Here is a 27,590-nt window from a genome sequence, read left to right on the forward strand (position 1 = left end):
CCAGCTGCCTCCTACGCACACAGGCCCCGCCAGCCTGCCTCACCAATCTGCCAAGTGACTGGGGCAGGTGCAGGCATGACCCAGTCTCCAAGCACAGAGCACACGGTCCCCTTCTCCACCCCAGAACACGTGGTCTGCCTGTGCCACATGTTGCTTTGGGCTTTGCTCACGAGCCCCTGGTCATCCAGGGCCCGGTCCCCCACTCCTGGAGGGCATGGTGGGAGAGCCACCCCCTTACCCTCTCTATACCCCGACTCAGAGCAGGTAGGCTCCTGCTGTAGGAAGGAACCAGGGACCTCAGAAGAGACTGCCCGACTCAGGCTCCCCCCATAAGAGCCCTGATTCCCTTGCAAGGCATAAATCAGACACACAGAGGTCATGGCAGAGTCCCAGGAAAGGTTTTAATTCCAGTCCCTGAAATCTGGGAGACAGATACCAAGAACCTCCTTGAGAAGACTCGGGGAGCCTTCTCATCTCTAGCGACAGCCAGGAGAGACAGGCCCCCAAAATATAATTCCTGGGTCAGAGATCCCACGAAGTGGGGCCCAGATCACTGGCTCAGTGACTGGTCCGAGGTCAGCAGAGAGGATGTTGCTTTGGCTTAAGATGAGCCACATCTTCTTTGTCTGGGAGGGCACAGAGGAGGCTGACCTTTGGGAGGGGAAGGTGGCGGGCTCACTGGGGACGGAGGAGACAGTCTTGCCTGGCTAGGGCAGCTCTGGGCCACAGCTGTGCAGGCCTCCGAGGAGGGCAGAGGAGTCCAGACCAGTGGTGGCTGGAGAGGAAGGCCCAGCAGCAGCACCAGGGAGCTGTCTGGCTAGACCCTGAGGGGTTTGTCAGTCCGCCTTCCCACAGCAGGAAAATGCAAATCCTGGGGTTGCTGCCAGCTGCTCTGAGGGGCCCCTTGGCCCTGAACAGCAGGGTCAAGGTCCTGAGGGAAGGCGGGAGGGGGAAAATCGCCACAGGTGAAAAGGTGAACCAAAAAGGGAGGAGCACCATTGCCTGTGGGGGGCTGGGAGGAGCAGCCTCGGTCTGGCCCAGGGCAGCTCTACGGCCATGGGCCCACCAGGGCCACCCCACTGCTGGGGCTCAGCATTCCAGCCCTCCCTGACCAGTCCTGGTTGTGGGGGGCTCCATCCCCTAGCCCCATCGACCTAGAGCTTCCCCACCCCCACCCTGGCTCCTGCTCCCCAAACTCCCAAAGTGCCCTCAGACCCAGACCGCTCTAACTGGGGCCACTGATCTGACACAAGCACTGCCTCTTTCTGGGCTCCTTCCTAGGAGGCTGGGCTGGGGGAGGGGGGGCGGCAGGAGGCAGAGCAGCTCCTGTGGTTCTTACCATCTGCTTTTCTCTTCTGAGGGGACACAGCCGCCCTAGCCTGGGTGGGCGAGAAGAAGAGCCCCCCTTGAGAGTCTGCCTCCAGCTTGGCAGGTGCCCTCCTCCACATCAGCCTCTGGGGGGGGGGGCGGGGGGAGGCTGCCGGGTCAGTGCTGCATCCACACGGGTGGGGAGCGGAGGACCCTTTCTAGGCAAGGCTGTGATGTGGTCTCCCAGTCAGAGGCCAGGCCAGCTCAGCTGCCTTCCCGCCTTCCCTCCCTCCCTTCCTCCTATCCCATCAAAACCTGCCCTGGAGGGAGGAAGGGGCGGACACAGACTAAAAGGTCCCTCTTGCAGGGAAGCCTCAGGCAAAGGGGGGCCTGTGAGCTGACAGCGATGCCAGGGGACCTGGGCTGAAGGCAGGAGGTGCCGAGGGACGAGCAGAGCTCTCAGGCCCTCAGGAAGCCCACGTGTGGTGAGCCTGCAAGACCAAAGCAGGGGGTGCCGGCCCCACCTTTTTGATAGCCGTCCAGTCCTCCAGGATGTCAATCTCCTGCAGCATGTACACGATGTAAGGACCTGCAGCGGGGGTCAAGGAAAGCAGGAAGCCCAGTGGAGGGGGTAGGCAACAGGCCTCTGCCCCTCTGCCCCTCTGCCCGGGAGCTCCAACACTTGGGGGAGGTGGCACCACAGTGGGGAGGGGCTCAGGACCAGAGTTAGAAAGCAGGCTCCGCCTCCTACCTCTTGGTTCCCAGGTTCTTGGGGTGGGGCCTATGGGGGGTACGGAGCCACACCCCTACCTACCCTTGGCTCCCCCTCACCTCCTCTCTCCAGTTTAAAGGTCAGCAGTCCAACACCCATTCCACCCACTCAGGGACCTTGCTCCTTCTGTTCTGACCCCTCATCCGGCCCCTTCTACACATACACTCCAGTCTCTTCCATCGTGGAGGTGACCCTCCCTTGGTCTCACGCTCCCCTCTGGGGACCATCCGCTCTGTCCTCTGTACCTGATATCTGCATGCCCTCACCTCCATTCACCCGTCAAGGCCTAGCAGCCCTGTCTCCTCCCTCCCTGCCTGGACTGCCTGCCATCACCAGGCAGCCAGCGCCCCGAGAACCTGAGGCCGCGGAAACACCCGGTGTGGAGACAAGGGCATGAGAATTCCATTCAAGTCCGTGCTGGACGACGTCAGCAGGGACAGAGGCTCAGCAGACCCTGGGCTGAAAGGGCTCATGCCTAAGGTGACAGGCAACTATTCCTATATGGGATGCGGGTGCCCCCAGTTTAGGCCACGGGGGTGCAGAGGAGAGAGAAGCCATAGCCACTGGGGAGGCGGCGGGGGGGGGGGGAACCAGGAGAGGCTTCACAGAGGAGGTAACATGTGAGACAAACACCGGAGGGGCAGAGATGGGCAGCAAGGCATCCCGAGGGTGGAAGTGGGGGTGGGTGGGGTGGTGGGACAGTCTGGGACCTGTCCGGGATGGGACGTTGTGGGAAAGCCAGAAGGGCCTCAAAAGAAGTTATAGGGAGTCACTGAATGGACGCCCCTGTGTCTCTAGGGTCCACACAGCCCAGGAGAGACCCAGGGCCCCACAGAAACTCCCTGACGGTTGGACTTGCCTGGACAGGGCTACGTGAGGCCAAATGACCATAAATGCGTCTAGTCTGACTCTGTCCTCCGTGTCCTCCACCCCCTCCCCCAGTCTGGACGTCCTGCCCGGTTTGGGTGCTCGTGGGTGGAAGGATACCAGAAACGAGAGGCGCCTTCTTCCTCTTGCTGGGCGGCAGAGAATCCCAAGTCTTTGCGCTGCTTCCGGCATGGAGTCTGTCATCCCACCACTCTGTGCCCCCAGACCCGGAGTTAGGAGCGAGGCGCCAGAGCCCCCGGGGCACCCTACCCTTGTAGCCTGGGCCTTTCACGCGAGCCAGGCCGTCCCTGACCCCTCCTCTGCCTCCCGCGGCGGTGGAGGGCACCCTCGCCCGGGGCTTGGAAGCTGAGCTCAGGCCCAGATGGCACAGCTGTGCAGGCCAGGGAGAGAGGTCGCTGCACTTTGGTGAGCCCGGTTTCTTCAATTGTTTAGGGGACAGTGGGACAATGACAATTCTGGCCTCTTTAGGACCCCATACGAACACAGGCGCTGTGGACGCAGAAGGGACTGTGGCTCTTGGATGGGCGGGTGCGTCAGAATGACACCTCCCGTTCTGGAAAGAGAGCAGGGGCCGAGGAGGGTACGGAGACCCATTCTTTGTGAGCCTCCACTCCACACCAGGCACTGGGCCGGGTCCTTTCTGTGCCTGGTTCCACTTAGTCCCCACAGTGACCCCAAGAAGCAGGTCCTCCTCCACGCCCCTCGGGCGGGCAGGGCAGCGGAGGCCCCGCCAAGGGGTGGGCACGGACAGAGCAGGGCCCAGGGCAGCCTCACCAGAGCTGATGTCCAGGCTCTGGCGGTCCTCTTCCAGCCTCTGGATCCGCTCCTGCAGCTCCCCCTGCAGGGTGTCGTAGAGCAGCAGCTTCTCACTCTGGAACGGGTGGGGCCGCTCAGCAGGGCTGCAGGGCCCAGCCACTTCCGTTTGCCTCCCCCAGCGCCCAGCCCCATTCACCTCCAGGTGCTGCTTGGCTCCCTGCAGCTCACACTCGTACTTATTCCGGATCACGTCCAGGCAGAAGCCCTTGTAGATCCCTGCAGGGGGAGGGAGATGGGAGGCCCCGCTTGGCCAGGGACCCGGGGCTCCAAAATGGGGAGCCAGGAGCGGGGCTGGGCAGGGCAGGGATGAGAAAGGAAGGGAACCATGGGCTCTGGCAGAGGAGGAGGGAGGGGGTCCAGAGCACAGGACAGCCCGCAGACCTGCCACCTGAATGCGGATCTTGAGGCTCCGCTGCAGCCCCCCCAGAGGCTCTGTGTATTCAGGCGCTCTCTCAGCCCCCACTTCCTCCAGCCGCACCCTCAGCTGACTCAGCCGTTCCCTGAACAACCTGGGGGGCAAAAGGCAGCATGTTTGTCCCTCAAACACGAGGCCAAGCGCCTGCTCCGTGGCAGGCCCCGCGCGTGAGGCCCTCGGCCACCCCTGCCCGGCACCAGGCCCGCTGCCTCCTCACCCCGGGTCCCCGAAGACCCAGCCCCGGGCGCCCTCCACTCACTTCTCCTTTAGCTCTGAGAACTGCTTCTCCAGGTCCAGCATCTCGTTGACGCACTCGCCGCGACGCCGCTCGTAGTCCTCATCGTCCATCTCTGGGACAAGAGGCCGGTCAGGGCTGGCTGGGGAGGAGCGGGTGGGCACCGGGGTGTATGCCGTGGGGGCTCACCTGAGCTCTCCTCCTCTGACTCAGTCTGGCTGCCGCTCCGTTCCTCCTCGCTCTCTTCCTCCTCCCCATTCATCTCAGCGGCTGAATCACCCTCTGCTTCCATCTCTTCTGTGTCTTTGCCTGGAGGCTGCACGGGCATCTGGGCTCTGGGAGAAGGAGGGGAGCCATCACTCGCCACTGCCCTTAGTTCCAAGCAGGAGACTGGCCCTGCCGGGAGCCGAACCAAGCCCTGTCTGCACATCTCCCAGAAGCCTGGGAGCCGTGGAAACGCTCACATCCTTGGACACTGTTGGCGATCCCGGTCTGCGGAATGCCGGCCAAGGGGATGGTCCAGAAGATGGGAAACACCGAGGATGGGTTCCCCACTGCCTCTGGGACTGGGCCCAAACTTGTGACTGCACTGGTCCATTTTCCTCACCCCACTATCTAAGGGTCAGTCGTTAAGTACACCATTCCTTCCTCCTCTTCACGCCTTCCTGCTGATCCCTCTGCCTGGAATGACCTCACTTTTCTTTTGGAGAACATTCTGCAATCCTCTTGTCCTCTCACCGTGCTCTGGGTCAGAGCCCACGTCCTTCTGCTTCCTCTGGAGCCTCATGCTAACAGCGTCCCCATCTCCACTGCTCCTGCAGCTCTCCCTCTTGATGGCTCCTTCCCATGAAACTTCAGGCGTGATCAGTGCTACCCCCCCCCCATTTAGAAACAGCAGAAACACAAGACCTTGCCCCATTCCACTTAACCGCTCCCCATCTCCCACTTCACAGCTACACTCTTCAAGGCTCTGGCTGTTCCTACTCTTGAATCCCCCAGGGTGTTCCATTCCATTTCTCTATGCATCGCCCTCGGCTGGGGCGAATCATGTGGCCTTAAGCGACAACCTCCTTGTGCCCAGTGCCAGTGTTTTTTAGTGCTTATCTTAGTTGACTTCTCAGCAAGAATGAACACCATTAATCATCCCTTCTTTTAGATACTCATCTGATATTTACTAAAGGTCTAATATACGCCGGGTACCGTCAGACAGTACGGCAGATGCTGTGCTCAACGAGGCAAATAAACAACTTGAGATAGACCTCAAGTTTACAGGTTCCTGGGAGAGAGGCAGAGAAGTGGAACTGTACTGTGGTGTGAGAAGAGTTAAGACTGGGGAGGGGGGCATATGGCAGAGCCATGTAACTGGAACCTGGAGCTTGCTCCAACAGTGAGGGCTTACAGAGGAAGATCCTTGCTGCATCAGCAGGGAGGGCTTGCAGACAGATGAGCTGGGATGGCTGGGGAGGGAACTTTCCAAGCAGAGCGAATAGCATGTACAGAGACCCCAAAACGAGAGAAAGGGCAGGGTGGGGGGCAGAGGAGTGTAAGCCTCAGAGAGAAGTCTGGGCCTGCAGAGATGTGACGGTCATCAGCATATAGTGAGTTCTTCAGGCCTTGGGAGAGGGTGCAACCAGCAGGGCAGAATGTGTGGAGAAGAGGTCCATGATGGAACTCCCAGGGTCACCAAAGGGACAGATGATGAAACCCCTGCAAAGGAGAAGGAAATTAGCAAGAGGCGGAAGAGGAAAAATTCAGTCATGGGAGAAAGAATTTTAGGAGGAAGGAGCGGTAACAATGCTGCCAAGAGGTCACCTACGAGGAAGACTAAATAGTCCTCTCAACAGATAATCTCTCTGCCTACTGGAGGTTTCTATTTGGTGACGTTCTTCCCACTTCCCCGGGCATGGCTTTGTAGTCCTTTACATGCATGTAGACACCACTCCCTCCGGGAAGCCCTATTTATTTACAAAATGGGCAGCCTCCCTGCCCATTTTCACGTTTGCCCAACCAGGCTGTAAGCCTCACCAGGGCAGGGATGCACATGTACCTTATTCATCCGGCATAGTACTTACTCGCTTCACGGCTAGAGCGTGTGCGAATACAAACTGAACAAAGCACACTCTTGGGGCGCCTGGGTGGCCCAGTCAGTTGAGCGACTGACTTCGGCTCGGGTCATGATCTGGCGGTTGGTGAGTTCAAGCCCCTCTTCCAGCTCTATGCTGAGAGCTCAGAGCCTGGAACCGGCTTCAGATTCTGTCTCCCTCTCTCTCTCTCTCTCTGCCCCTCCCCCGCTCAAGCTCGCTCGCGTTCTCTCTCTCAGAAAGAAACATAAAATTAAACAAAGCACACTCTTTCAGGGCAGGCATTTATTTCTTGGTCGCCCCAGGGCCCAGTAGTGGTAGCAAACCCACCAGGTACTGTTCGCTTTCCTCGACACCAATTCCAGTTCTGTGAAACAACTGGCTCACAGGACGGTTTAGTCACATTGCTCAATGATTTCACAAACGATCTGAACCTGACCTGAAAACCCTCGGTTCTCCAAACCAGCCTCATCTTTCCCATTGTCAAGCCCCAGTTCCTGCAGTTCCCAAATTTTGCAATCCCTCTTCATTGTTAAATGTATACGTTTACTTTGTCCCCAGCGGTCTCCGATTCTAACGAGTGAGCCAATTTAATCACAACCTCCCCTCCTTACCCTGGCGCAAAAAGAGGGTCGCCCTCGCCATTCTGAGTGTTGTAAAGATTGCAAGGGAAAAGGGACGGAAAGGAAACTTGTAAGGCGCTGGGCACACTCAATTTATATTTTTAGAAAGTGAGCAAGCATTTCGAGGGCAGGCCTCTACAGAAGACCGGTTCTTCTCCCTCGAGGAAGCCAACCCAGCCCCGGCGCGGCGCGGCGCGCCAGGACCCTCCCGCCCGGTTCCATTCCCGTCTGCGCCGGCGCCGCGGGCGGGGCAATCACTGGCTCTTCGGCGGCCAGCTGCGGCCCCGCGGCGCCGCACGCGTCCGGCCGGTTAGGTCCCCGCTTCCGCCCTGACTGGGCTAGCTCCGACCCACTGGCCAGAGGGGCCGAACCGGGTGCCATGAGCAGCGTTACGCACCGCGGCGAGTGGGGCCTCCGGGTTGACGCCTGAAACTCCCTAAGAGGTGCCCGCGGCCGCCGGGCTCCCGGAAGCGTCGCGCCCTTGCCTCTTCCCCGGGAGGCGGGGCCCGCCGCACTTCCGTGTACGCGATCAGGAGGCGCCCGTCGCCGAGCTCACATTTGGGCAGCTGGGGGGCGAGGCATGCTGGGATACCGCGGGGCCGGTCTCCATAGCAACCGGCCGAAATTCGCGCAGGCCTACGGCTGGTGGAGAAGGCCCTCGTGGTTTTCTTGCCCCGCTGTCCGCGCCCCTCGGTCCGCAGCGACCTCCTTCCCCGGTCCCCCCGCCCCTCGCGTGAAAGGGAAGCACCGGCGACCCCACCCCCTGCACGCCAGGTTCGGGAGAGTAACGGAGCCAGCTGTAGGTGTGAACACTCATTTAATTTACATATGGTCATCGGTAGGCAAATAGCCCAGCCCAGCCTGTTCGAGGGTACAGATCTGGCACGGAACCTGCAGACTCTTCCTTTCTCCAGAGCTCCTGAAGGCGGAGGCCTGGAAGAACCAGGAGGTGTAGGCTTCTGCCCGAAAGCTAAGAAGTAAATCCAACGCCTCCATCTGATTTCTTTCCAAAAAGTTCATTTTGTTAAGTCCTCCGACTTCCCAGTTCTGCCCTGTTCATACTCTTTGCTCTCCTACTGCCCACCCACCCAAGATTGTTAATAATAATAACAACAATAATACTGTAATAATATTAATAATACTTCACATTTGTACGAAGCTTACAGAATGTTTTCACATGTAGCGTCTCATCTGAGCCTCCCAACAGTTCTGTGAGGTAGGTATTTTTCACCTCCCTTTTTACAGATGGGATAACTGAGGCTCAGAGAGGAAATGGGATTTGCTCAAGGCCACACAGCTAGTTAGTGGTAAAGCTAGGACTTGATCCCAGCACCCCATATTCAAGTCCAGTGTTCCAACACCACAGCTACCACCGTAAAGTGGAGTGACATTTCTTACCCCTGTCAGGCCTGAGGGACGGCCTAAGGAGGGAAGAGGCTGAGACTTCTCGGACTAGGGGAGGGAAGGGCTCAGCAGTGACGAGGGGAGTCGGGGTACTTGGCCTTCAACTCCTGTTTGAACTGGCGGTAAAGGATCTTATTGTGCTGATTTTCGGCCTCCTTTTGGGGATGGAACTTCAAAGCTTCCTTGAAGCCCTTATGAACCAGGAAACCTTCGTTCAGCACCTCGAAATCAAATCCTGCCACGTGCAGCTCACAGGCCTGTTGGGGGAGAGACAGGTCAGCGAAGTTGGATGACATTTCTAGGGCCAAGACTGACATCCCTAAAGCCTCTCTCCAGCATCCCCACTCCTCTGGAGGCATCCTGGATCTTCCTCACCATCCAGCCACCTCCTGAACTATGACTGTCCTTCCTCATTGGCTCTTTTCCATCCAGGACTACTCACAGCTCCCAGAGCCCGCCATTCCTCCTACCCCCTGTCCCCTGCCCTCTCCCTTTTGGGCACCTGGCTGATGCGATTGAAGCCGTACTGCCGAAAGCGCTCGTCGAAAGTGGGCACCTTGCCTCCGGCCACGTAGAATGGTTCCCAGGGGTCCTGCCAGGGAACCACATAGGCAGGCCTCAGCAAGGTCTCTTCCGGCAGGTTGACCCAGCGGGAGTAGTTGGTGGGCGCCTGGCAGGGCGTGCACAGCCCATAATAGAAGGGCCGCACCTCGCCTACTTGATAGAGCTGCAACAGCTCGTTCTTGTTCGTGGGCATGCGGCGTGCTCGGCGGATCTCAAAGGCGGGCACCACCAGCGCTGTGCCCGCCCACTGCTTGCTCTGGTCCAACATTTCCCTCAGGCCTCTCCATAGCCCCTCGCTGGGCACCATGTCCACGTCGATTACCAGGGCATAGTTGGCCCCCTCACGGGCCAGATTCCTCAGCAGATTATTGGGGTAGGAGACGTTGGTGCCCAGCGCATAATTGATCCCGGGCTGGGCCACCCTGGCTAGCTTGTCAAAGACCTCCTGGCAGGACCGCAGCAGGGCAAACTCCCCCGGTTCCCGGGGATCGGGCACAGCGGCCTCATAGCGCGAGGGGCACACAAGGTGCATGGCCACCCTGGCGCGCATATCAGGGCAGTGGCTGCTCAGCGCGTAGGTCAGCACCGTGGCTAGCTGCGCCTCCTCCTTGGTGGCCGCGAACACCGACACGGAGAGCGGGCCCTCCCAGCGCTCCAACAGGCCCGACAGGTGCAGCAGGTTGTCTACGCTGGCATGCGTGGCCAGGATCACATCATTGGGGTCCATGGTGGTCTTCAGGAGGCCCCTGTAGACTCGGTAGTCGCCACTGGCGTCCAGGACGCCTCCAGAGGCCAGAGCGGCACGGAGCTGCGCCTTGACCTGGTCCACGGACCGCGGGGACGGGGGAAAGAACTCGAAATACTGGTCTTGCTCCTCCTGCCCGTGCAGCCCGGACAGCAGCGACAGGTAGAGCAGCTGCAGCATCGCCACCAGCATTAGCGCGGCCAGAAGCAGCTGGTAGAAGGCGCACCGGATGGCGTAGGACATCTGCATGGCTCTCGGGGCTCCGAGCGCGCAGCAGGGACCACCGGGCCGCAGCCTTTGCCAGCCGCCGCAAGCCCGGATTTACCGCAGCCTGCCGAGCGCAGCCGAAGCGAGCCGAGGCGAGCCGAGCCCGGCGTAGCATCCCCTCCCGAGAGGGGCTCGGGGTGCGCCAGCTCGCCCCCTGCGCGCGAGGAGGAGCTACTGCATCCGCCGCCGCGCGGCGCTCTGCAAACCCTGAAAGTGCCCGCGGCCGCGCCTGCCGGGTTCCCAGGGGTATGCACCCCTCCCTCCGGGTCAGTGCGCGACCCCCTGGACCAGGCGCGTCCTGAAACCCCGGCGCGCTCGCCCCCGCCTTAGGGAGGGAAACCGTGGCAGAGCTCGGTTGCAGCTTGGCGAAGGATGGCGCGGGTTCGCGGCTGCGGCGGGCGGGAAGGAACACAAAAAGCCCCTTTCTTTCCGCCTTCTCTCCCTCCGCCAGCTCCTGCGAGATCCACACTGAAGAATGGATGCTGGGGGCTCGGAAGGTGCGGAAGAGATGGGAGATAAGGATGTGTGGAACAAGGCGCCCTACGTGGGACGAGGTGGCCGAGTGGTTAAGGCGATGGACTGCTAATCCATTGTGCTTTGCACGCGTGGGTTCGAATCCCATCCTCGTCGGTCGCGTTTTACACGGCGTGAGGGGTGTACTTTTCTGCTTTCCTATAGGAAAGGGGCCAGAGGTTCAGCGGCACCCAGAAGACCCGAATTGAAATTCTGGCTGATGCCAGACTTGTGACCACTATGTCATCTGCAGTAATTAGGCCCCTCGGGAGGTGCCACCGTAGTGTCCAAAGTAGTGGCATTTGGAAGTGGTGAGTTTGATCACTTAAATTATTACTCTTTTCAGCCCACTGATTCCCCTCCCGCTAGCAATTCTCCCAGAGCGGACACCATGTGTCCACACACCTCTCCCCTCCTCCCCAACACAGTTTAAGCAGGAGACCTACAATATTCTAACCGTAGCTAACGTATACAGAAGGCGCTTAATACGTGTTTGTGAAATAATTGATCCATGGACTGTTCAGAAGAGGAAAGGCTGAAGGGAAGGGCAGGTACTTCGACTGCTAAATCCATGATATGTAATAACTATTCGTGCTTTGTGAATCTTGGGGAAGCAGCTTTGGGGCAGACTAGGGAGGGCCTCCAGTTGCCAGGACAAGGTTTGCCCTCCTCTCTACAGGCAGTAGGAAGCCAAGGCTGTTGAATTGAAGAGGACCAGGGGACCTATATTCTGCAACCCCAGCAGTAACACCTACTGAGCACCTGCTCCACACCAGGGGCTGTGTTAGGTACCCCTGATAGGGCCTTGCAGGACGCTCGACAGGTACTATCTTTGAAGGTTTTCACCGGTGACCTGTACTGGGAGAGAGGAGAAATGAATGTGCAGATCCCTTTAGCACAAGCCTTGCAAACCGAAGGCTCAGACGTCAGATTTGGTGCTGTTAGGGTCTTTTTTGACCTGCTCGGTGTTGAAAACAACCATTTGAATCGCGTTAGTTGTTAACCTTGGTGAATCAGAAGATTTCACGGAAAATCCCCACTGCCAACTTCTGTTTTAAATTCCAAAAGATCTGGCAATTCCAGGCCAGGCCTGCATTTCCACAGGGTGACAATCAACCAGAAGGTAAGAGTAGCTCACCTTTTGCAAATAGTTTTCTCTTTGCTAGAGGCTCAACCCTGCCCCTTCACTACTCACCCTGGCCCTTTGAGCATTTGACTTTCACCTGCAGCGCTCACATAATACCACCTCCACTGAAGATCTGCCCAGGCATCTGCTCCCAGTACCTTCCACCCCCCCCCCCCCCCCCCGCCGCGCTACAATGCTAGCCACGTAGCAGGCAGCAATCTGTGTTTGTTGAATGAGTGAATAGGAAGCTTCTGAAGTGTCCCCCAGTGGCCTTGGCATAAGGGGAGACCGAAAAGTAGTGACTGGGCCTCACTGAGACGTCAAGATCAAGGAAAACCACATAGAAAATCCAGAGGAAGGCCTACAGACTGCTATTGTGGGCGGAAAGGCCTGGCTGGGGAGACACACTGTCTGTGATGGAGCAGAGCATGAGAGAGTCAAAGACCAGAGTTGAAAACCATTAATAAGGGGTCTGCTTTCCACGTACCTTACTCTCTGCGTCTCTTCCCTCTGGCCATTCCTGATTTATATATCCCTTTGTAATAAACCTGTAAACCAGCGAGTGATCTATTTCTCCGACGGCTGTGATTTGCTCTAGCAAATTAATCAGATCCACTGGAGGGGCTGCTGGAACCTCTGATTGACAGCCAGTTGGTCAGAAGCACAGGTGACAACCCGGACTTCCAACTGGCATCTGAAGGGCGGGCGGTCTGGTGGGGCTGAGCCAGTCGGCTGTGGGATCTGATGCTGTTTCCAGGTAGATGGTGTCAGAATTGAGTTGCATTGTAGGACACTCAGCTGGTGTCAGAGAATTGCTTGGTGGGGGGGGAAAACCCACACGTCAGAATTGGTGTCAGAATCGTATGTCTAGAAATACAACTGAATTTTGTGTGTTCCTCTTGAATCTTCTAATTTTGCTGAATTATTTTTTTAATGTTGATTTTTGAAAGAGGGAGAGAGGGAGAGCACAAGCAGGGGAGGGGCAGAGAGAGAGGGAGACACAGAATCTGAAGCAGACTCCAGGCTCTGAGCTGTCAGCACGGCTGAGCCACCCAGACGCCCCTCAATTTATTCATTAGCTGTAAGTGTGTGTGTGTGTTGGTGTGTGTGTGTGTGTGTGTGTGTGTTGTGTATATTTTTCAGAATTTTGTTTTCTGTATATGTGTGTATTATATCATCTGTGAATATGAATAGTTTTGCTTCTTCCTTTCTAATTTGGATGCCTTTTATTTCTCTTTCTTGCCAAATTGCCGGAGTTAGAGCTTCCAGTGCAGCATTGAAAAGATGAAATGATAAAAGCGGGCTTTTCCCTGATCTTCGGGAGAGGCTTTCAGTCTTTAAACATTGAATATGACATGAGGTGTGGATTTTTCATAAATTTTCTTCATCAGGTTTAGGAAGTTCCCGTCTATTCCTTGTTTGTTGAGTGCTTTTATCTTGAAAGGGTGTGGGGTTTTGTCACATGTTTTTTTTCTGTATCAGTTGAGATGATCTTGTGTTTTTCCCCCTTCCCTCTATTAACGTGGTGTATTACGTTAAGTGGTCTTTTTATGTCGAACCACCTTGCATTCTGGAGGGGATCATGCTGGGTCATGGTATATAATCCCGTTGATGAGCTACGGGTGCTGTTTGCTAGCATTTTGTTGAGATTTTTACATCTATATTCATAAGGGATATTGGTTATTAAGTTTTCTTATGATGTCTTTATCTGGCTTTGGCATCAGGGTGGTACTGGTCTCATAGAATGAATGAGTTAAGAAGTGTTTCTCCGCTCTTGTATTTTTTGGAAGGGTTTGAGAGGATTGGTGTTTGTTCATTCTTTAAATGATTGGTAGAGTTAGCCTGTGAAGTCATCCGGTCCTGGAATTTTCTTTGTTGGTACATTTCTGATTACTGATTCAATCTTGTTACTTGTTATAAGTATGTTCAGACTTGCTATTTCTTCTTTAATCGGTTTTGGTAATTTGTGTGTTTCTAGAATTCGTTAATTTCATCTAGGTTTCTTGTTTGTTGGTGTACAACACAGTATTCTCTTAAAATCCTTTTTATTTCTGGATGATCAATAGTAATGGACCCACTTTCCTTTCTGATTTCAACAGTTTGAAGGTCCACTTTCTCTTTTTCTTGGTAGTCTAGTCAAAACTTTGTCAATTTTGTTGATTGTTTCAAAGAACCAACTTTGTTTCATTGATTTCCTCTGTTGTTTTTCTACCCTCCACCCTAATTATTTATCATCTCTTTCTTTCTGTTAACTCTGGGCTTAATTTGCTCTTCTTTTTCTAGCTCATTGAGGTGTAAAGTTAGGTCAGTGATTTGAGACCTTTCTTTTTTTTTCAGGACCCGGATATCAAGAACCTCACACTCCACCCACTGAGCTGGTCAGACACCCCCTTCTTCCATTTTAATGTAGGCATTTACAGGTATAGATTTCCTCTCAGCATTGCTCCGGCCGCATCCCATAAATTTCAGTGTGTTGTGTTTTCTTTTTCTTTTTTTTTTTTTTTAACGTTTATTTATTTTTGGGACAGAGAGAGACAGAGCATGAACAGGGGAGGGTCAGAGAGAGGGAGACACAGAATCGGAAACAGGCTCCAGGCTCCGAGCCATCAGCCCAGAGCCCGACGCGGGGCTCGAACTCACAGACCGCGAGATCATGACCTGGCTGAAGTCGGACGCTTAACCGACTGCGCCACCCAGGCGCCCCCAGTGTGTTGTGTTTTCATTTTCTTTTCTCTCGAAGCATTTTCTAGTTGGTCTTTTGATTTCTCCCTTCTTCCTTCCTTTCCTTTCCTTTCCTTTCCTTTGATGGGGGATTTTCAAGGTAGTTCTTTTATTTTTTACAGCAAAGCAATTGCAAGCTAATCGTAGAACATAGTATACATGGTATAGATTCTTTTTTTTTTTTTCCAAAGTATTGCAGTATAGTTGACATACAATGTAATGTTAGTTCCAGGCATACAACCTAGTGATTCTACAGTTCCACATCCTCCTCAGTGCTCACCACATCCCACCTGTCACCACACAACGTTATAACAACATTACTGACTGTATTCCCTGTGTGCTACTTTTCATCTCTGTGACTTCTTTGTTTTATAACTGGAAGTTTGTACCTGTTCATACCCTTTGCCTGTTCCACCCGTCCTCCCAGCCCCTTCTCTGGCACCCCAACAGTTTGTTTTCTGTATTTATGGGTCTGTTTCTGCTTTTTGTTTGTTTTGTTTTTCAGATTCCACATGAGTGGGTGAAATCATATGGTATTTGTTTTTCTCTGTCAGACTTACTTCACTTAGTATAATGCCTTCAATTGTAAATGGCAAGATCTTATTCTTTTTTATGGCTGAGTAATATTCCACTGTGTGTGTATGTGTCTCACATCTTTTTTTTTTATTTTTAAAAATGTTTATTTTTGAGAGAGACAGAGCACAAGTGGGGGGAGGGGCAGAGAGAGAGGGAGACACAGAATCGGAAGCAGGCTCCAGGCTCTAAGCTGTCAGCACAGAGCCCGACTCAGGGATCGAACTCATGAGCCATGAGATCACGACCTGAGCCGAAGTCGGACGCTTAACCGACTGAGCCACCCAGGCGCCCCTCACATCTGTTTTATCCATTCATCCATCGATGGATACTTGGGCTGCCTCCATATCTTTTGACTTCTTTTTTAACCCAGTAGTTCAGAGTCTGTTGTGTAATTTGCACACATTTGTGAAGTGTCTACTTTTTGTTTATTGATTTCTAGTTTCATTCCATTGTGATTGGAAATGATACTTTGCAGGATTTCCATCTTTTAAAATGTATTGCAGTTTTCTTTGGTGACCTAATTTATGATCTATCCTGGGAGAAGGAGGTCCATTCTGGTGTTTGTAGGTGAGTGTTCTGTGTGTGTCGGTTTGGCCTCCCTAGTTTACGGTGTGCTCAGGTCCTGTGTCGATCTTCTGTCTGGTTGTTCTGTGCTTCATTGAAAGTGGGGCACTGACATCTCCAACTATTCTCGTACAAGTGCGTATTTCTCCTTCAAATTTGTCCATGTTCCTTTAGGATTTTGTTGTTAGGTGTGTATGTTTATAATTATTATACCTTCTTGATGGATTTACCCTTTTATGAATATGTGACATCTTCCTTTGTGTCTTAAATAATTCTTGATGTAAAGCCTACTTTGTCTGATATTAGTATATTCACCCTTGCTGCCTTTTGATTACTATTTGCATGGAATAACTTTCCCCATTCTTTCATTTTCAGCCTATTTGTATTTTTTGCTCTAAAGTGAGTTTCTGGTAGACACAATATGGTTAAATCATTTTGTAATGTTTATTTTTGAGAGCGGGGGCGGGGGGAGTGGGGAGGGGCTGAGAGAGAGAGACACAGAATCCGAATCAGGCTCCAGGCCCTGAGCTGTCAGCACAGAGCCTGATGCGGGGCTTGAACTCATGAACCACAAGATCATGACCTGAGCTGAAGTCGGACGCTTAGCTGACTGAGCTACCCAGGCGCCCCTGGCTAAATCATTTTTAGTCCATCGAACAGCCTCTGCCTTTTAATTGGAAAGTGGAATCAATTCACAAACCAGGAGGCCTCTTGCGCATAAAAGGGTAAGAAACTAGTAAGGACCGGTTTCTCAAATGTTTGTGTCTCTCCACCAGGCCTATCTCAGTACTTGCCACATAGAGCTCCCTCCAAGCGTTTGCTGATGGCAGCTGGCTGCTTCTGAGGGAATCTGGGCCTGCTGGCAGAGCCGTGTCCGGCTGGGGAGGTGGCAGTGCCCGGAGGACTGGAATCAGGAGAGGAAGGAGCAGGTGCAGCCCATCAGTCCCAGCATTTGTTTCCAGCATCGGAAGCCAGCTACATACTGATCTAATGGGCAAGTTGGGCCGGGTCTGCCGGGAAGGAGGATGGGAAGGTTGTGACATCATAAGGACCTCTGAGGGGTGAGTGTCCTCTTTCAGTGCCCTCTTTCTGGGCCTCTTTCTGGGTGTTGGGTTCAACAGACAACGGTCTGTGAAGGTGGAGAAGGAGAAGGGGGTCAGGAAGTGTGTGGTCCTGTCCTGACATTTCCCAGTCCAAGGGTACGGCTAGACCTGGTGGTCCGTGCTGGTACCTCCAGGACCACAACCACCGTCTGGTGGATCCAGTCTGTACTCCAGCCCCAGCCTCTCCCTAGGACTTTCTGAAAGTCCCGATGCTCACTGCTTACACATGAAAGGGCCAGGCTTTGACCCCAGAATGCTAGATCAGCTTACGTGCATTTAGCCGCTGAGTTAAATGGCCTCTGAAGAGGCCACCACCCTCTTCTCTCCTGGATCTCTCCTCCTCTGTCTAACCCCCTATTCGGGTCTCGTCACTAAGGCCTTTCACCATTTGTTCCCAACCCACTGCTTCATCCTTACCCTCTCCCCCCTCGCCCTCTCTCACATCCTAGGTGCCACCCCCCGCCCCAGAAGTCCCCACTGCCCCCTGAATGTTCAGTGTCTGCCTTCCACCCTCCCTGGTACCTCTGCCTGGGATGCCCCTCCCCCACCTCAGCCCAGGAAACTCATTTTTCTTCTCTTGAGGCCTCAGGGCTGCCACCCTGACTTCCAAGAGGAATCCAGGCATCCTTTTTTGGACTCTTACACTACACGCTTCTGCAGGGCCCTCACAGACCCCATCACCTGCTACATTCTGCTTCCTTGGCCTTGGGAGCAGGGACCGTGTCTCCTTTGTTTCAGGGTCACCAGACCAGCCAGGGCCTGGCACAGTGAACAGTGGTCATTTGGGGTCTCCCCTGTGGCTTTATTTCAGCTGCCAAGGTCATATCGGTCATCTCACCTCTGAGCAGGGGCCCTGTGCTGGCTCAGCGCCTGGTATATAATAGCTGCTTCAGGGAATGTTCATGGAAGGCAGGAGGGGCAAGTGGGCAGAAAGGTTTTTGCTCTAAAAGCAAAAACCCGTGCTCTTCTCTGGGCTGGGCAAGGTAGTACGGATGTGTGGTGGAACAAGCCTTTCTTCCGTCCCTCTAGAAAATTGGCTGACTGCCTCTCTGAGGCTCCATTTTTGAGAAGGAGGGCCTGGGGAGGCAGGGGACACCAGTGGAGGTTCGGGAAAGCAATAGTTGTCCGTGCAGCCAGGTGCTTTGCCCAGGAGCACAGGACATCATGTGGTCAAGAGGGCCCAGCAGAGGGATGCCCACGAATCCCTGCCCCTCTCGGGCCTCAGTCATCCCATCTGTCAAATGGGTACAATTAGCCCTACCCTACCCAGCTTATCAAAGCGCTTTGGAAATAAAGACTCCGTGAATTGATGATACAAATGAAGAAGGTTGTTATTAGACCCAGGAGTGGGTTTGGAAGGAAAACAGCAAAAAGTGGGGAGCAAGTGCTTAGGACTCCTGCCTCGAGCCTCGTGAGGGAAGGAGAAGCAAGTGGTGGGCAGGAAGAACAGCACCTATAGGGAGGAGAGAGGTGGGGGCTGGGTCCCGGCTCGGCCACGGACCAGGTCATTTCCCCCCGAGATCCGGTTTCCTCACCTGTACAGAGGGACAGCACCGTCCCTGCCTGGCTCCCCCAAGTGTCTCAATGTGGCTTCCGTAAGAGAATGGGTGTGGGAGAGCTTTGCAAATTGTAAAGTGGGGTGCACACATGTAAGCCGCCCGCAGCTCCGGGACCCAGGCCCAGCCGGGCTCTGGGGAGCGGGGACAGTAAGTGTTGGCTACGCAAACACTGTGTGAGGCCCAGATGGTCCTTTGAGTACCTTCAGATCCCTAATGCCCGTTCCTTCTCCCTGCTGCCCTCGGCCTCCCAGGCATCCTCTGCCCTGGGGTCTGAGACATCCGATCGTGGAGTTGCTGACGCCTGGGGAGGGGCAGGCCTGCCCTGCGCTGGCCCCCACTCCCCCTCTGCACCCCGGGCTGGGCCCCAGCAGCCACGCCTGTGGCAAGACCCCGCTGGTGGCCTCCAGTTGCCACAGATCAGCAAGTGCGTGTCTTGAGATTAACAAATGTACTCTTGATGGTGAGGAAGGGCCATGGTCCTTGGCCCTCTTTCCCTGATCGGCACCTGTGCAGAGAGGTCTTGTGTGCCTCTGAATAGTCTGTCTCTGTGATTCAGCTCCACTGCTGGGGGCGGGGGGTTAGAATGACCGCTGGTGAATTCTTCCTCGCAGCCCCCAAATGGACACCAGCCCGGGAAGGAGAGCAGCACCCACTTCCAAGTGGCACTTCCAGACCGAGGGGCACCAGCCCAGCAGAGGCTTGGGCCCGGCTCGCCATTCCCCCTGCACGGGGGTCTCAGCTCCGAAGGGGCAGCGAAGAGAGAGCCGTGGGCGAGCCCGGAACGGAGCATTCAGAGCAACGCCTTGAAGAGGAAGGAGAGGGCGGCTCCACAGGAGAGCCCCAGGGCCAGGAAGAAGGTCATCAGGGTGCCGGCCACCTCCCTCTCATGTGGCAGCACCTGCCTAGAACACACGGGAGTAGGCTCTTAGAAAACATCGGGCCAATCCTGGACCCAGCCCCAGTGCCCTGTGCCCCCCTTACGACAGGACACCTCACTTCAGTTTCCCGATCTGGAAAACAAGACCACTGACGGGGACATCTCTCATGCCCTGCAAGTCCAATATTACAGGACTCTAGACTCCACTGCCTTCCCTCCTGACAAAACATCCCCAGCCTGGTTGTCCCCGTCACTTTTCCTCTCTCTGGATTCTCAGCTCCGTTGTCCCTAGCGTAAATAGTCCGTGAACCCTCCACTTTTGATCAACACCTCCGCTCCCCTTCAGCTGAGAATCTGGGGGGTGTAGCTGGGCCCTAAGGAATGATAGTTCAACCCATTTGTTTCACAAGTGAGGAAACAGGCCCAGAGAGGAGGTCCTAGAACCAGTGCCTGGGCTACTTTATTGGCAGGAACCTCCCGGGCTGGGGCTTCCTCTCCCTTCCTGCCCCGGGGCCGGCTCGGCAGGGAAGGCCTGACCTGACAGGGTGGCTGGCACCTAGAGACAGCCAGGGCTGGGCTGGCGGGAAGCAGAGCGGACCCTCTCCTGCAGGCCGTCCCCCTCAAGAAGAGCTAGGCCACCTCCCCACGCCCAGGCCCGCCCTCCCGACCCCCAGACCTGGGCGCCAGGCACATGGTAAGGGACATCAGGTAACCGTTGGACACCGCGAAGAGCAGCATGAAAGTGATGAAGTAGGCATCCTGCGGGAAGAGGACGGGCAGCCGGGACCTCTCGGGCACGTGGCACAGCATGAAGAGAGGCACGAATAGGACACGCAGGCAGACGAGCAGGGGCAGCAGCCGGCTGTCCTCATCCGGCTGTGGCAGAAGCCGGGGTGAGGGAGGTGCCCGGAGCCCACCCCGGACAGACTGTCACTTCCCCTGACCTGTGACTCTACGTGAGCCGGTGAGGACCCGGCCCTCAGGCCTCCGGAGAGTGAGGGGCTGGGCCAAGGCCACCCAGCCATCAGGGACTGGCCTGGGGCTCGCCTCTGCCCCTCCGAGCTCCAGCTTGGGCTCTCTCCGTGGCAGAACTGGAAGAGACCTTAGACACCATCTTTGGTTTTCAAGCCGGGTTCCTCCAAGTACCCTTGGGGGTTCCGCAGACCCCTTCGGGGCACATGGGGTTGCTGAATGGGATTGGAAGCCGGGGATCCAGGCCCCATCCTAGCTTGGATCAGAGCAACTCCTCTTCAATCTCCTTTATTTATTGTATCTCCTTGGAAGATTTCATTTAAAGAAGGAGCACCTTGGCTAAAAGCAGTCCAAACACTAGAATCTTGTCCAGCGTCTCATTTGGTACGGGAACCTCCGTGTAACATTCCCTGAGGACCGAGGGCTGGGTTCTGGGCTGGATGCTGGGGAACATAGGCCATTTGGACGTGCCTTCTGTTTTCAAGGAGCTCACAGTCCAAGCCCTGGCTTGCATACCTCCAGGGGCCAGGTGCTCACTACCTCTTGGGGCCAGCTGTTCTGTTGCCAGACCTAGAGTGGTCAGACTTTTAGGAAACCACCTTTCTGTGCTCTTTCACACCCTCTGATCTCCAACTGCTTCCTGAAACCATCGGGCCCCCCCAGCCCAGGTATGCTCACCCATAGGAAGTAAGAGGTCAGACTCCGCCCCACCCAGTCCATGATGTTAAAGAGCAGGAAGCAGCAGATAGGGTTGAAGAACTGACCTGGGAGAGAAAGAGGGCTCATCCTGGTCCCTCCTTCCTCTTCCCTCCTCCTCCCCTTCATTCCTCCTCCCTCCCTCTCCCCTGCCCTGCCCTGTTCTGCTTCCCAACACTCACTCCACTTCCCAGGACTGGTGGAGCTGGTCACCATGGCTGTGATAGCGGGGAAGACAGACAGGGTGACTGCGAAGACCAACACAAGGCACAGCGCCGTCAGCCAGATCTGGGAGCCAGAGGCAGGGGTGTAAGCAGCGGGGCAGATTAGAGCCCAACGTGCAGCCCCAACCCCCAAGCGCCAAGCGCCGGTCAGGGCACAGGACACCTGGGGCCTGGCCTAACTGTGTTCCTGGCCCACTATGAACCTGATACGTTGAAGTGGACGCAAGTCTTAAGGCCCCATTCCATTCTAAGGGTCTTTAAAGAGGGCTGGAGAGAGCAGCTCTCTCTTCCCCAGGGATGGTGGTTGGGGGCCATGGCCAAGCCGAACCTTTTGGAAGACAATGAAAACTGAAGGTTTTCCTGGCTTCTGGATCTCCTCTGGCTCCAGCTCTGGCTCCTTCTCAGCGTCAAGGTCCAGAGTCAGGGCTACCTTCTGGGGGCTGTTGGGAATACTGTTCTTCTCATCTGGGGCAAGAGGGGAGGGCAGGGTCATGCCGGTGACAGCCAGGCTCGATGGAGGGCAATTCCCAGCAGTCAAAACAAGTGACCCTCCTCCAGCTCAGGATGTAGGCAAGGAGAATTAACTATGGAAAGATGCTAAGCTACTATTATTAAGCACACGCATGTGCCAGGCAGAGTTAAGCACCTTAGATGGATTATCTCACTGCTACTCCTTTGCAAATAAAGAGACTGAGGCTCAGAGGGGTTAAGTGACTGGCCTAAGGTCACACAGCTTAGATGTTGTGAGACCAGGGTTCAAACAAATGCATTTCGAGCCAGAACGAGCATGTTGGAGCTCTACTGTCCCCCCATTTTATAGAGGAGAAAACCGATGCCCAAAAGGCAGCAGGGATGACTTGACTCCCACTGAGTTCCCTTCATGATCTTCTGTGTCTGCTCACGCAAGGCTACCAGGGGGAGGACTCTAGATGGGGACGGAGGAAAGACCCTTCCCTGTGGAGGTAGCTTCAGCCTCCCCTGGGTCTTCCACTTCCCCAGCAGGGGCCCCAGCTCACCAGACTGGAGGAGCTCAGCTTTGGTCTCCAGCTCCTGACCTTGCGCCTGCAATGGTTTCTTGGCTAGGTAGTAGCGTGCGAACTCCTGCAGAAGGAAAGCGTTGGCCCTGCCTGGCTTGGCTGAGGTGTCCGGATCCCTCTCCACCCTGTCGACTCAGAGGCTGGAGTCCCCCAGGGGCTGACTCCTTTGGGGATCAGCTCCCCTCCTCCTCCCCTGGCCCCTCTCAGGGCCTCAGACTCAGAGCTGTATCTGAGATGCTCTGAAGTGGGGCCTTGAGCCCAATACCAGGCTCACCAGGTGGGGCAGGCTCAGGTAACACACAATAGACGTGAAGATGCCCACGCAGGGCGTGACGAAGTACCCCAGGGCGGAGGTCTGGGCATCCACGCCACCTGTGCAGAAACCTCAGCTGCAGACTGGAGGGGGCTGGTCCCACTGGCTCCCACGGCGGCTGAAGCCTCCTGTCCCACTTCCCATCATGCACTTCTCAGATTCACCTCCAGGCCTCCGCTCACTGACAAACTCAGGAACCTGTGCAGGGCCTAGCCCAGCCCCGCCCTTTGCTTCTGTCACTCCTCCCTACTTGTCATTTTTGTTGAGCACCTGTTACGTGCTCATTATTACTGCATACACCTTACAATCTGGGGACAGAGCTGGGACAGAGCTGTAAGAATCATTTAGATGGGAAAACTGACACAGGTGAAGTGCCCTGTCCAATGTCCCTGGCTGGGGAGCAGTGGAACTAGGATTTGGACCCAGTTTATCTGAATCGCAAACTTGTCCCCCCGCTTCCCTCAAACCCAGGTTGCTGCCATAAACCCCTATCAGCCTCAGGAACCCTGGCCCTGGCCCTACGGTAACCCATTCCTTACCTGGCCCTTCTCTCACTGTAGAGCCCAAGAACCCTACTCCCTGTCCCCAAACCCAACCCCCGGCTTCCCATCGCCTCCATCTTTACCAGAACCGAAGGCATCTCACTCCTAGCACACTGTCTCTGCTCCCAGGATCCCAGAAGCCACCCCTGCCCTCCAGCCACCCGGTTCCACTCACTGGCCATGGCCATGAGCATGGCAAGAGCAGCGAAGATCCCAGCCAGGCCCTGGCCGCTGAGGAAGAGGGTGCTGTAGGTGGAAGGCATGGTGCCCAGCTGCCCGAAGAGGCTGCCCTGCAGAACTGCACAGAAGGCTGTGGAGGGATAGGAGTGGGGGCCGCCGCTCAACTAGACAGGCCTTGGAGGCTTCTCGGAGGAGGTGTTGGCAGACTCTGGACTAAGTTGGGCAGGCGTGAGACTCTGGGCCCTCTGGTGTATCAGCCCCCATTCTTTCCTCTGCTCAGGTGTAGCCATAGGTCTGAGGCGCCTGGGGCCAGGAGGCCTCATCTTAGGTCACTGTGGGTTTGGGACAAGTGGTTTCTTCTTCCCCTCTGGGCCTTGGTTTCTCATCAGAGATAGGAGGGCTGCTGTCCTCCCTTCTTGGATATGTGGGGCCCTTTTCACTTACAAAGAAGAGCTGGGCTAAAGCCCTGGGTGGACTGGGTGGGGAGGTGGGGAGGTGGGGAGGGGCAGCGGTGCTCACAGTTGATGAACCAGACAGAGGCCATGGTGATGGAGAAGAAGGGCCCAGGGCTCATGTCCACCTTGACCAACACTGCCGTCAGGGCAAAAAGCAGCAGGATGGCCAGCAGGCTGCCCAGAATCCGCACCGTCTCAGGGATGCTGCTCACAAGGAGGGGCAGAGTGGACATCAGCTGGGCCCAGGCCAGGCAGGGGGAGGTGGGCAAGAGATTGAGGCCAGGGCTGGACAGAGGGACCTGGAGGGGACATGCAGGGGGAGTGGAGGAAGGATGGGAGTTCTGACCTGGGCCCAGATGGAGCTTCCTTAGCTGGGCGGGGGAGGGGCCACAGAGGGTGGGGAGCCCGAGGGGCAAGGTCTCTCACCACTGGTACAGGAAGGAGTTGAGGAGCGTGAAGAGCAGCAGGGGCAGCTGGGACAGCAGCGTCACCCAGTTGTTGAAGTTGAAAGTGTCTGCAGGGCCTGTGTGGTTGGTGCCCAGGGTCCCAGCGGTGTTGTTGGCCCCTGCCAGCCGCCCCTGGAAGTACTGACAGGTGCCAGAGGAGGGGGTACAGGGTCACCCTCCAACCTACCCTGAGGAACCCCCCAGCCTTCCCCCTCTGCCTCCTCCCATGCTTAGGATTGCTCAGTTAACGTCCACGGGAGCTGTCTGTTTGTCCTTGTACGGATCCCAGCACCTGGCACACAGTGGGAGCTCGATGAATGTGCACTGAATTGAACAGCAGAGGGCTGGGACAGGGTCCAAGCCCTAAGAACCCCCAACCTGGGCCTTGCTCCATCTCTGAATCTTCGGTGCCCGGGTTCCAGCCTTCATCCCCCACTCCTGCAGCAGCTTCCAGATTGCTGAGTATTCATTGAGTGCCTACTGTAAGCCAGGCCCTGGCCTAGGTGCTGACCAACTGCATTCTCTCTAGAACACATACTCGTCCAGTGTCTGCTTAACCTCCCCATCCGTCCTCCCTCCCCGCCCCCCCCTGCCCCCGCCACTGCCCATGGCTCCCTGCGGGGGCAAAACCCTGAGGTTTTAGAATGGCATTTGGGGCCCTTCGGGACCAGAGCCCAGCCTCTCTTTTGTGCCGCATCTGGTGCTCTGCTGGTAAGCTTTAGGTACCCCAGGCTCTGGCCTTTCTCTGAACAGGCTGCATCGCTGTCACCTCCACCTGGAATGCCTTCTCCCTTTCCTCCCACGCCCCCCCCCCCATCACCCGGGCCAAACACCAATGCTTTGCCTACCCTTCTCCCAAGTTACAAATCACCTCTTCTGTGAAGCAGAAGGAATCACTCCCTTCCCCCGCCCCCCCCTTCCGGGGGCCTACTGGATTTTACTCCAAGCCTGGGATGCTGAGTGTCATGTTACATTATTAATAGCTCTTTGCACCCAGCTCCCTCTCAAGACCAGGGGCTGATTAATCTTTGAGTCTCTGGGGCCCAGCACAGTGCCAGGCACTGAAGAGACATCCTGAAAGTTGTTGAGCTGAATGTATATGAATAACCCAGTCCCAAAAAGAACACAAACCCCACATTTCTTCCTTCCCTTGAGAGAATGTAAGCTCCATGAGGATGCAGGCTCCCTCTGTTATGTTTTCTCCTGTAGCCCCAGTGCCAAGAACAGGGCCTGGTTCACAGTAGGTACACGTTACTAACTGGTGGATGAATGAATGTAAGCCGTGCTTGGATAATCCGCTTTCGGAGTGGGTTAGCCCAGGGATGACTTAACCAGGGAATAACGACAAACAGGGGTGGTGGGTGGGTAGCTCTTTGCTAGTTCCAGAGCCCCCCACCCCCCACCCCCCACCCTGAGCTGGTAGCCTTGCCCCTGTAGGATCCGGGCATCTCTGAAAGCTTGGCCTTTCCTATCCGTGAAAGGGGCACTCGCCCTCTCTGAGGCTCGGTGCTTCAGCGGACAAACGTGCAAACGGGCATAAGGAGGAGTCAAAGGTGGCCTGGTGTGGAAAGCGCCTGGCACGCCTCTGGTCCAAGGCGATGGTGGTTGTGGCCATGGGGCTGGCACTCCAGCCGCGAGTCTCACCGGGATGGCCGTAATGAAGAAGTTCCAGGGAAGGAGAGTGCCCAGCCCCAGGATAAAGAAGCTGATCCCGACCAGGTGGTAGCTGTGGGGATCAGTCAGAAGGTCACCCCTAGGACGCGACGCCTCGGCTGCCGCCCCCCCTCCACGCCTCCCAGGTCGCCCCCTCCGGAGAGCGGACTACAACCCCCATCACTCCGGCTCAGGCAGCCCAGGGAGGCGGCTGATGGGAATTGTAGTTCCATCCAGTCCGCTTTGAGCCTTGGCGCGCCCGAAGGGAGCGGGTCTGCGCTGCCCACCGCCCCCCGGATCCTCGTCCGCACCCCACCCAGCGCCCAACTCGCCTGTCCTGTGGGGCGTCTCCTCGCGCCATGGCCGCCCAGCGGGATGCGCCGGGGTGGGAAGGAGGGTGGGTGCTGCACCTGCACCTACGCCGGGGCCCGGGGGCCAGAAAACCCGGGAGGCTGTGTCTTGCGGGCGGTAGACAGAGCGCGGAGGGGGTCGAGTCTCCCCGAAAGGGGCGGGGACGAAGCGGGAGCTGGGGAGGAAGGCCTGGAACGATTTCTGCGGGTGTCGAGCTCCGCAGGATCGAACCTCGCTCCGCCCCCGGGGCGGGGACAGAGGGTCGCACCACCCCTCCCTACCTCCCCCCGGCGGGGACTCCGGACTCCAGCCTGGGACCCTGCCCGACCTCGCGGTCCCGGCACGCACGGCTACCCTCGCCATCCCGTGCGGCTTAGAGGCGGCTGCCCCGGGAAGGTCCCCTGCTGTCTCCCCTCTCCGCCGGCGCCCGTCTCGGACCTCTGCGGTTTGAATATGCAGATATGCACCCCTCTGCGGTCGGGGAGGTACCCCGCCCCTCCTCCGTCCGGAGCTGGGGAGCCGACCTGGTGCGGCTTCTTCCCCCTCCGCCAGCTCGGAGGTGGTGCCAGAGCCGTGCCGCGCGGGGTGACGCCGAGCCCTCCGGGGAGCCGGCTCGCCCAGGGGGCAACCTGAGCGTCTGCCGCCAGCGGTCCTGGAGGGCTGCGCGGAGCTGGGTGCTTCGGGAGACCAAGGAGAGGGCCAGGCGTCCCCAGGCGGGTCTGGAAGACAGACAGACAGACAGACTGCCTCTTCTCCTCCAAGCGGGTGCCCGGAGAAGCTCCGTGTCTTTGGGGGCGCACTGCGGAGGCGTGGGCCCAGCGGGGCATCCGGGCGGGCTTCCCGGTGACCGAGGAGCTGCGTTCGGGGCAGCAAGGGGTTAAGCAAAGGCTCAGGAGGAAAGGGTGACCCGGAGGTGCCCTCCCACCACCGCCGCTAAACGAACAACTTTCGGCGATCCCGGGTCTCATCACATCAAACCTATGAAGATGCACCTACCTCCCACCTCTTTTTTTTTTTTTTTTTTTCTGTGCAAAACTTTGAAAAGATTATAGACCATGGCCATTTTGAAATTAATTTGCTCTAACTCATGGAATTTACAAGTGGGTTTATTTGCTCCGCAGTCACGGTGCATATAAATGCTGATCTAAATTGCAAATTACTGTCATAAGTAATGAAATTTTATGATCCCTTCCAGATTACGTGTGAGTGTGTGTGTGTGTGTGTGTGTGTGTTTTAGCCGACTGGGAGTCTACGGGGCAAAGACTGTGTTTGCCTGGTTCAGTGTTTTATTATTGCAAACATCTAGTACTACTGACTGGTTCGAAGTAGGTGTTTGATAAATACTTGGTGAATAAATGGATTGTAATAACACACAAGTGATTTGAGGGAGAACAGAGACAGCATTAAATTACACTGAAAGAGAAAGTTATTCTCTTTTCAATTTGCTTTCAAGCCTCCAGAATATGTCAAGGGGAAAGTCTCAACTTGGTGCTAACGTGTTTCTAAGGCCTCTTGGTTTCTCTCCTTTCTCTAACAAAAAGCTGGCATCAGGGTTTCTGCTGAC

General features: G+C 56.2%; 3 protein-coding genes and 1 non-coding gene across 14 annotated transcripts; 1 reads left to right on the forward strand and 3 right to left on the reverse strand.

Annotated features, from left to right (window-relative positions):
* Positions 1–376: 376 nt before the first annotated feature.
* Positions 377–7,665, reverse strand: BRMS1 (BRMS1 transcriptional repressor and anoikis regulator). Of its 11 annotated transcripts, none has more exons than XM_043582609.1 (11): positions 7,536–7,657; positions 5,834–6,141; positions 4,624–4,769; positions 4,459–4,549; positions 4,166–4,293; positions 3,921–4,000; positions 3,743–3,806; positions 3,068–3,160; positions 1,833–1,897; positions 1,340–1,379; positions 377–931 (listed from the first exon to the last, which is right to left on the reverse strand). In XM_043582609.1, exons 3-11 carry the CDS (start codon positions 4,760–4,762, stop codon positions 924–926), a joined length of 708 nt encoding a protein of 235 aa, XP_043438544.1. In that variant the 5' UTR covers positions 4,763–4,769; positions 5,834–6,141; positions 7,536–7,657; the 3' UTR covers positions 377–923. The 11 variants fall into 11 exon arrangements, with proteins under 11 accessions (XP_043438544.1, XP_043438542.1, XP_043438543.1 ...); XM_043582607.1 differs by having other exon boundaries at positions 3,743–3,839; XM_043582608.1 differs by lacking the exon at positions 5,834–6,141 and having other exon boundaries at positions 3,743–3,839; positions 7,536–7,665.
* Positions 7,666–7,938: 273 nt separating this feature from the next.
* B4GAT1 (beta-1,4-glucuronyltransferase 1) lies at positions 7,939–10,236 on the reverse strand. Its single transcript, XM_043582611.1, has 2 exons — positions 9,045–10,236; positions 7,939–8,799 (listed from the first exon to the last, which is right to left on the reverse strand). Exons 1-2 carry the CDS (start codon positions 10,098–10,100, stop codon positions 8,608–8,610), a joined length of 1,248 nt encoding a protein of 415 aa, XP_043438546.1. The 5' UTR covers positions 10,101–10,236; the 3' UTR covers positions 7,939–8,607.
* A 430-nt stretch (positions 10,237–10,666) lies between these two features.
* Positions 10,667–10,748, forward strand: TRNAS-GCU. Its single transcript has one exon. It is a non-coding gene; the product is annotated as a tRNA-Ser (tRNA).
* A 7,286-nt stretch (positions 10,749–18,034) lies between these two features.
* On the reverse strand, positions 18,035–26,529 carry SLC29A2 (solute carrier family 29 member 2). Its single transcript, XM_043582612.1, has 12 exons — positions 26,008–26,529; positions 25,667–25,748; positions 24,003–24,163; positions 23,641–23,780; positions 23,117–23,251; positions 22,361–22,458; positions 22,066–22,150; positions 21,378–21,514; positions 21,008–21,113; positions 20,808–20,893; positions 19,834–20,033; positions 18,035–19,182 (listed from the first exon to the last, which is right to left on the reverse strand). Exons 1-12 carry the CDS (start codon positions 26,034–26,036, stop codon positions 19,071–19,073), a joined length of 1,371 nt encoding a protein of 456 aa, XP_043438547.1. The 5' UTR covers positions 26,037–26,529; the 3' UTR covers positions 18,035–19,070.
* Positions 26,530–27,590: the final 1,061 nt, after the last annotated feature.

The sequence above is a fragment of the Prionailurus bengalensis genome, chromosome D1 (assembly GCF_016509475.1).
Source record: "Prionailurus bengalensis isolate Pbe53 chromosome D1, Fcat_Pben_1.1_paternal_pri, whole genome shotgun sequence".
Taxonomy (NCBI): domain Eukaryota; kingdom Metazoa; phylum Chordata; class Mammalia; order Carnivora; family Felidae; genus Prionailurus; species Prionailurus bengalensis.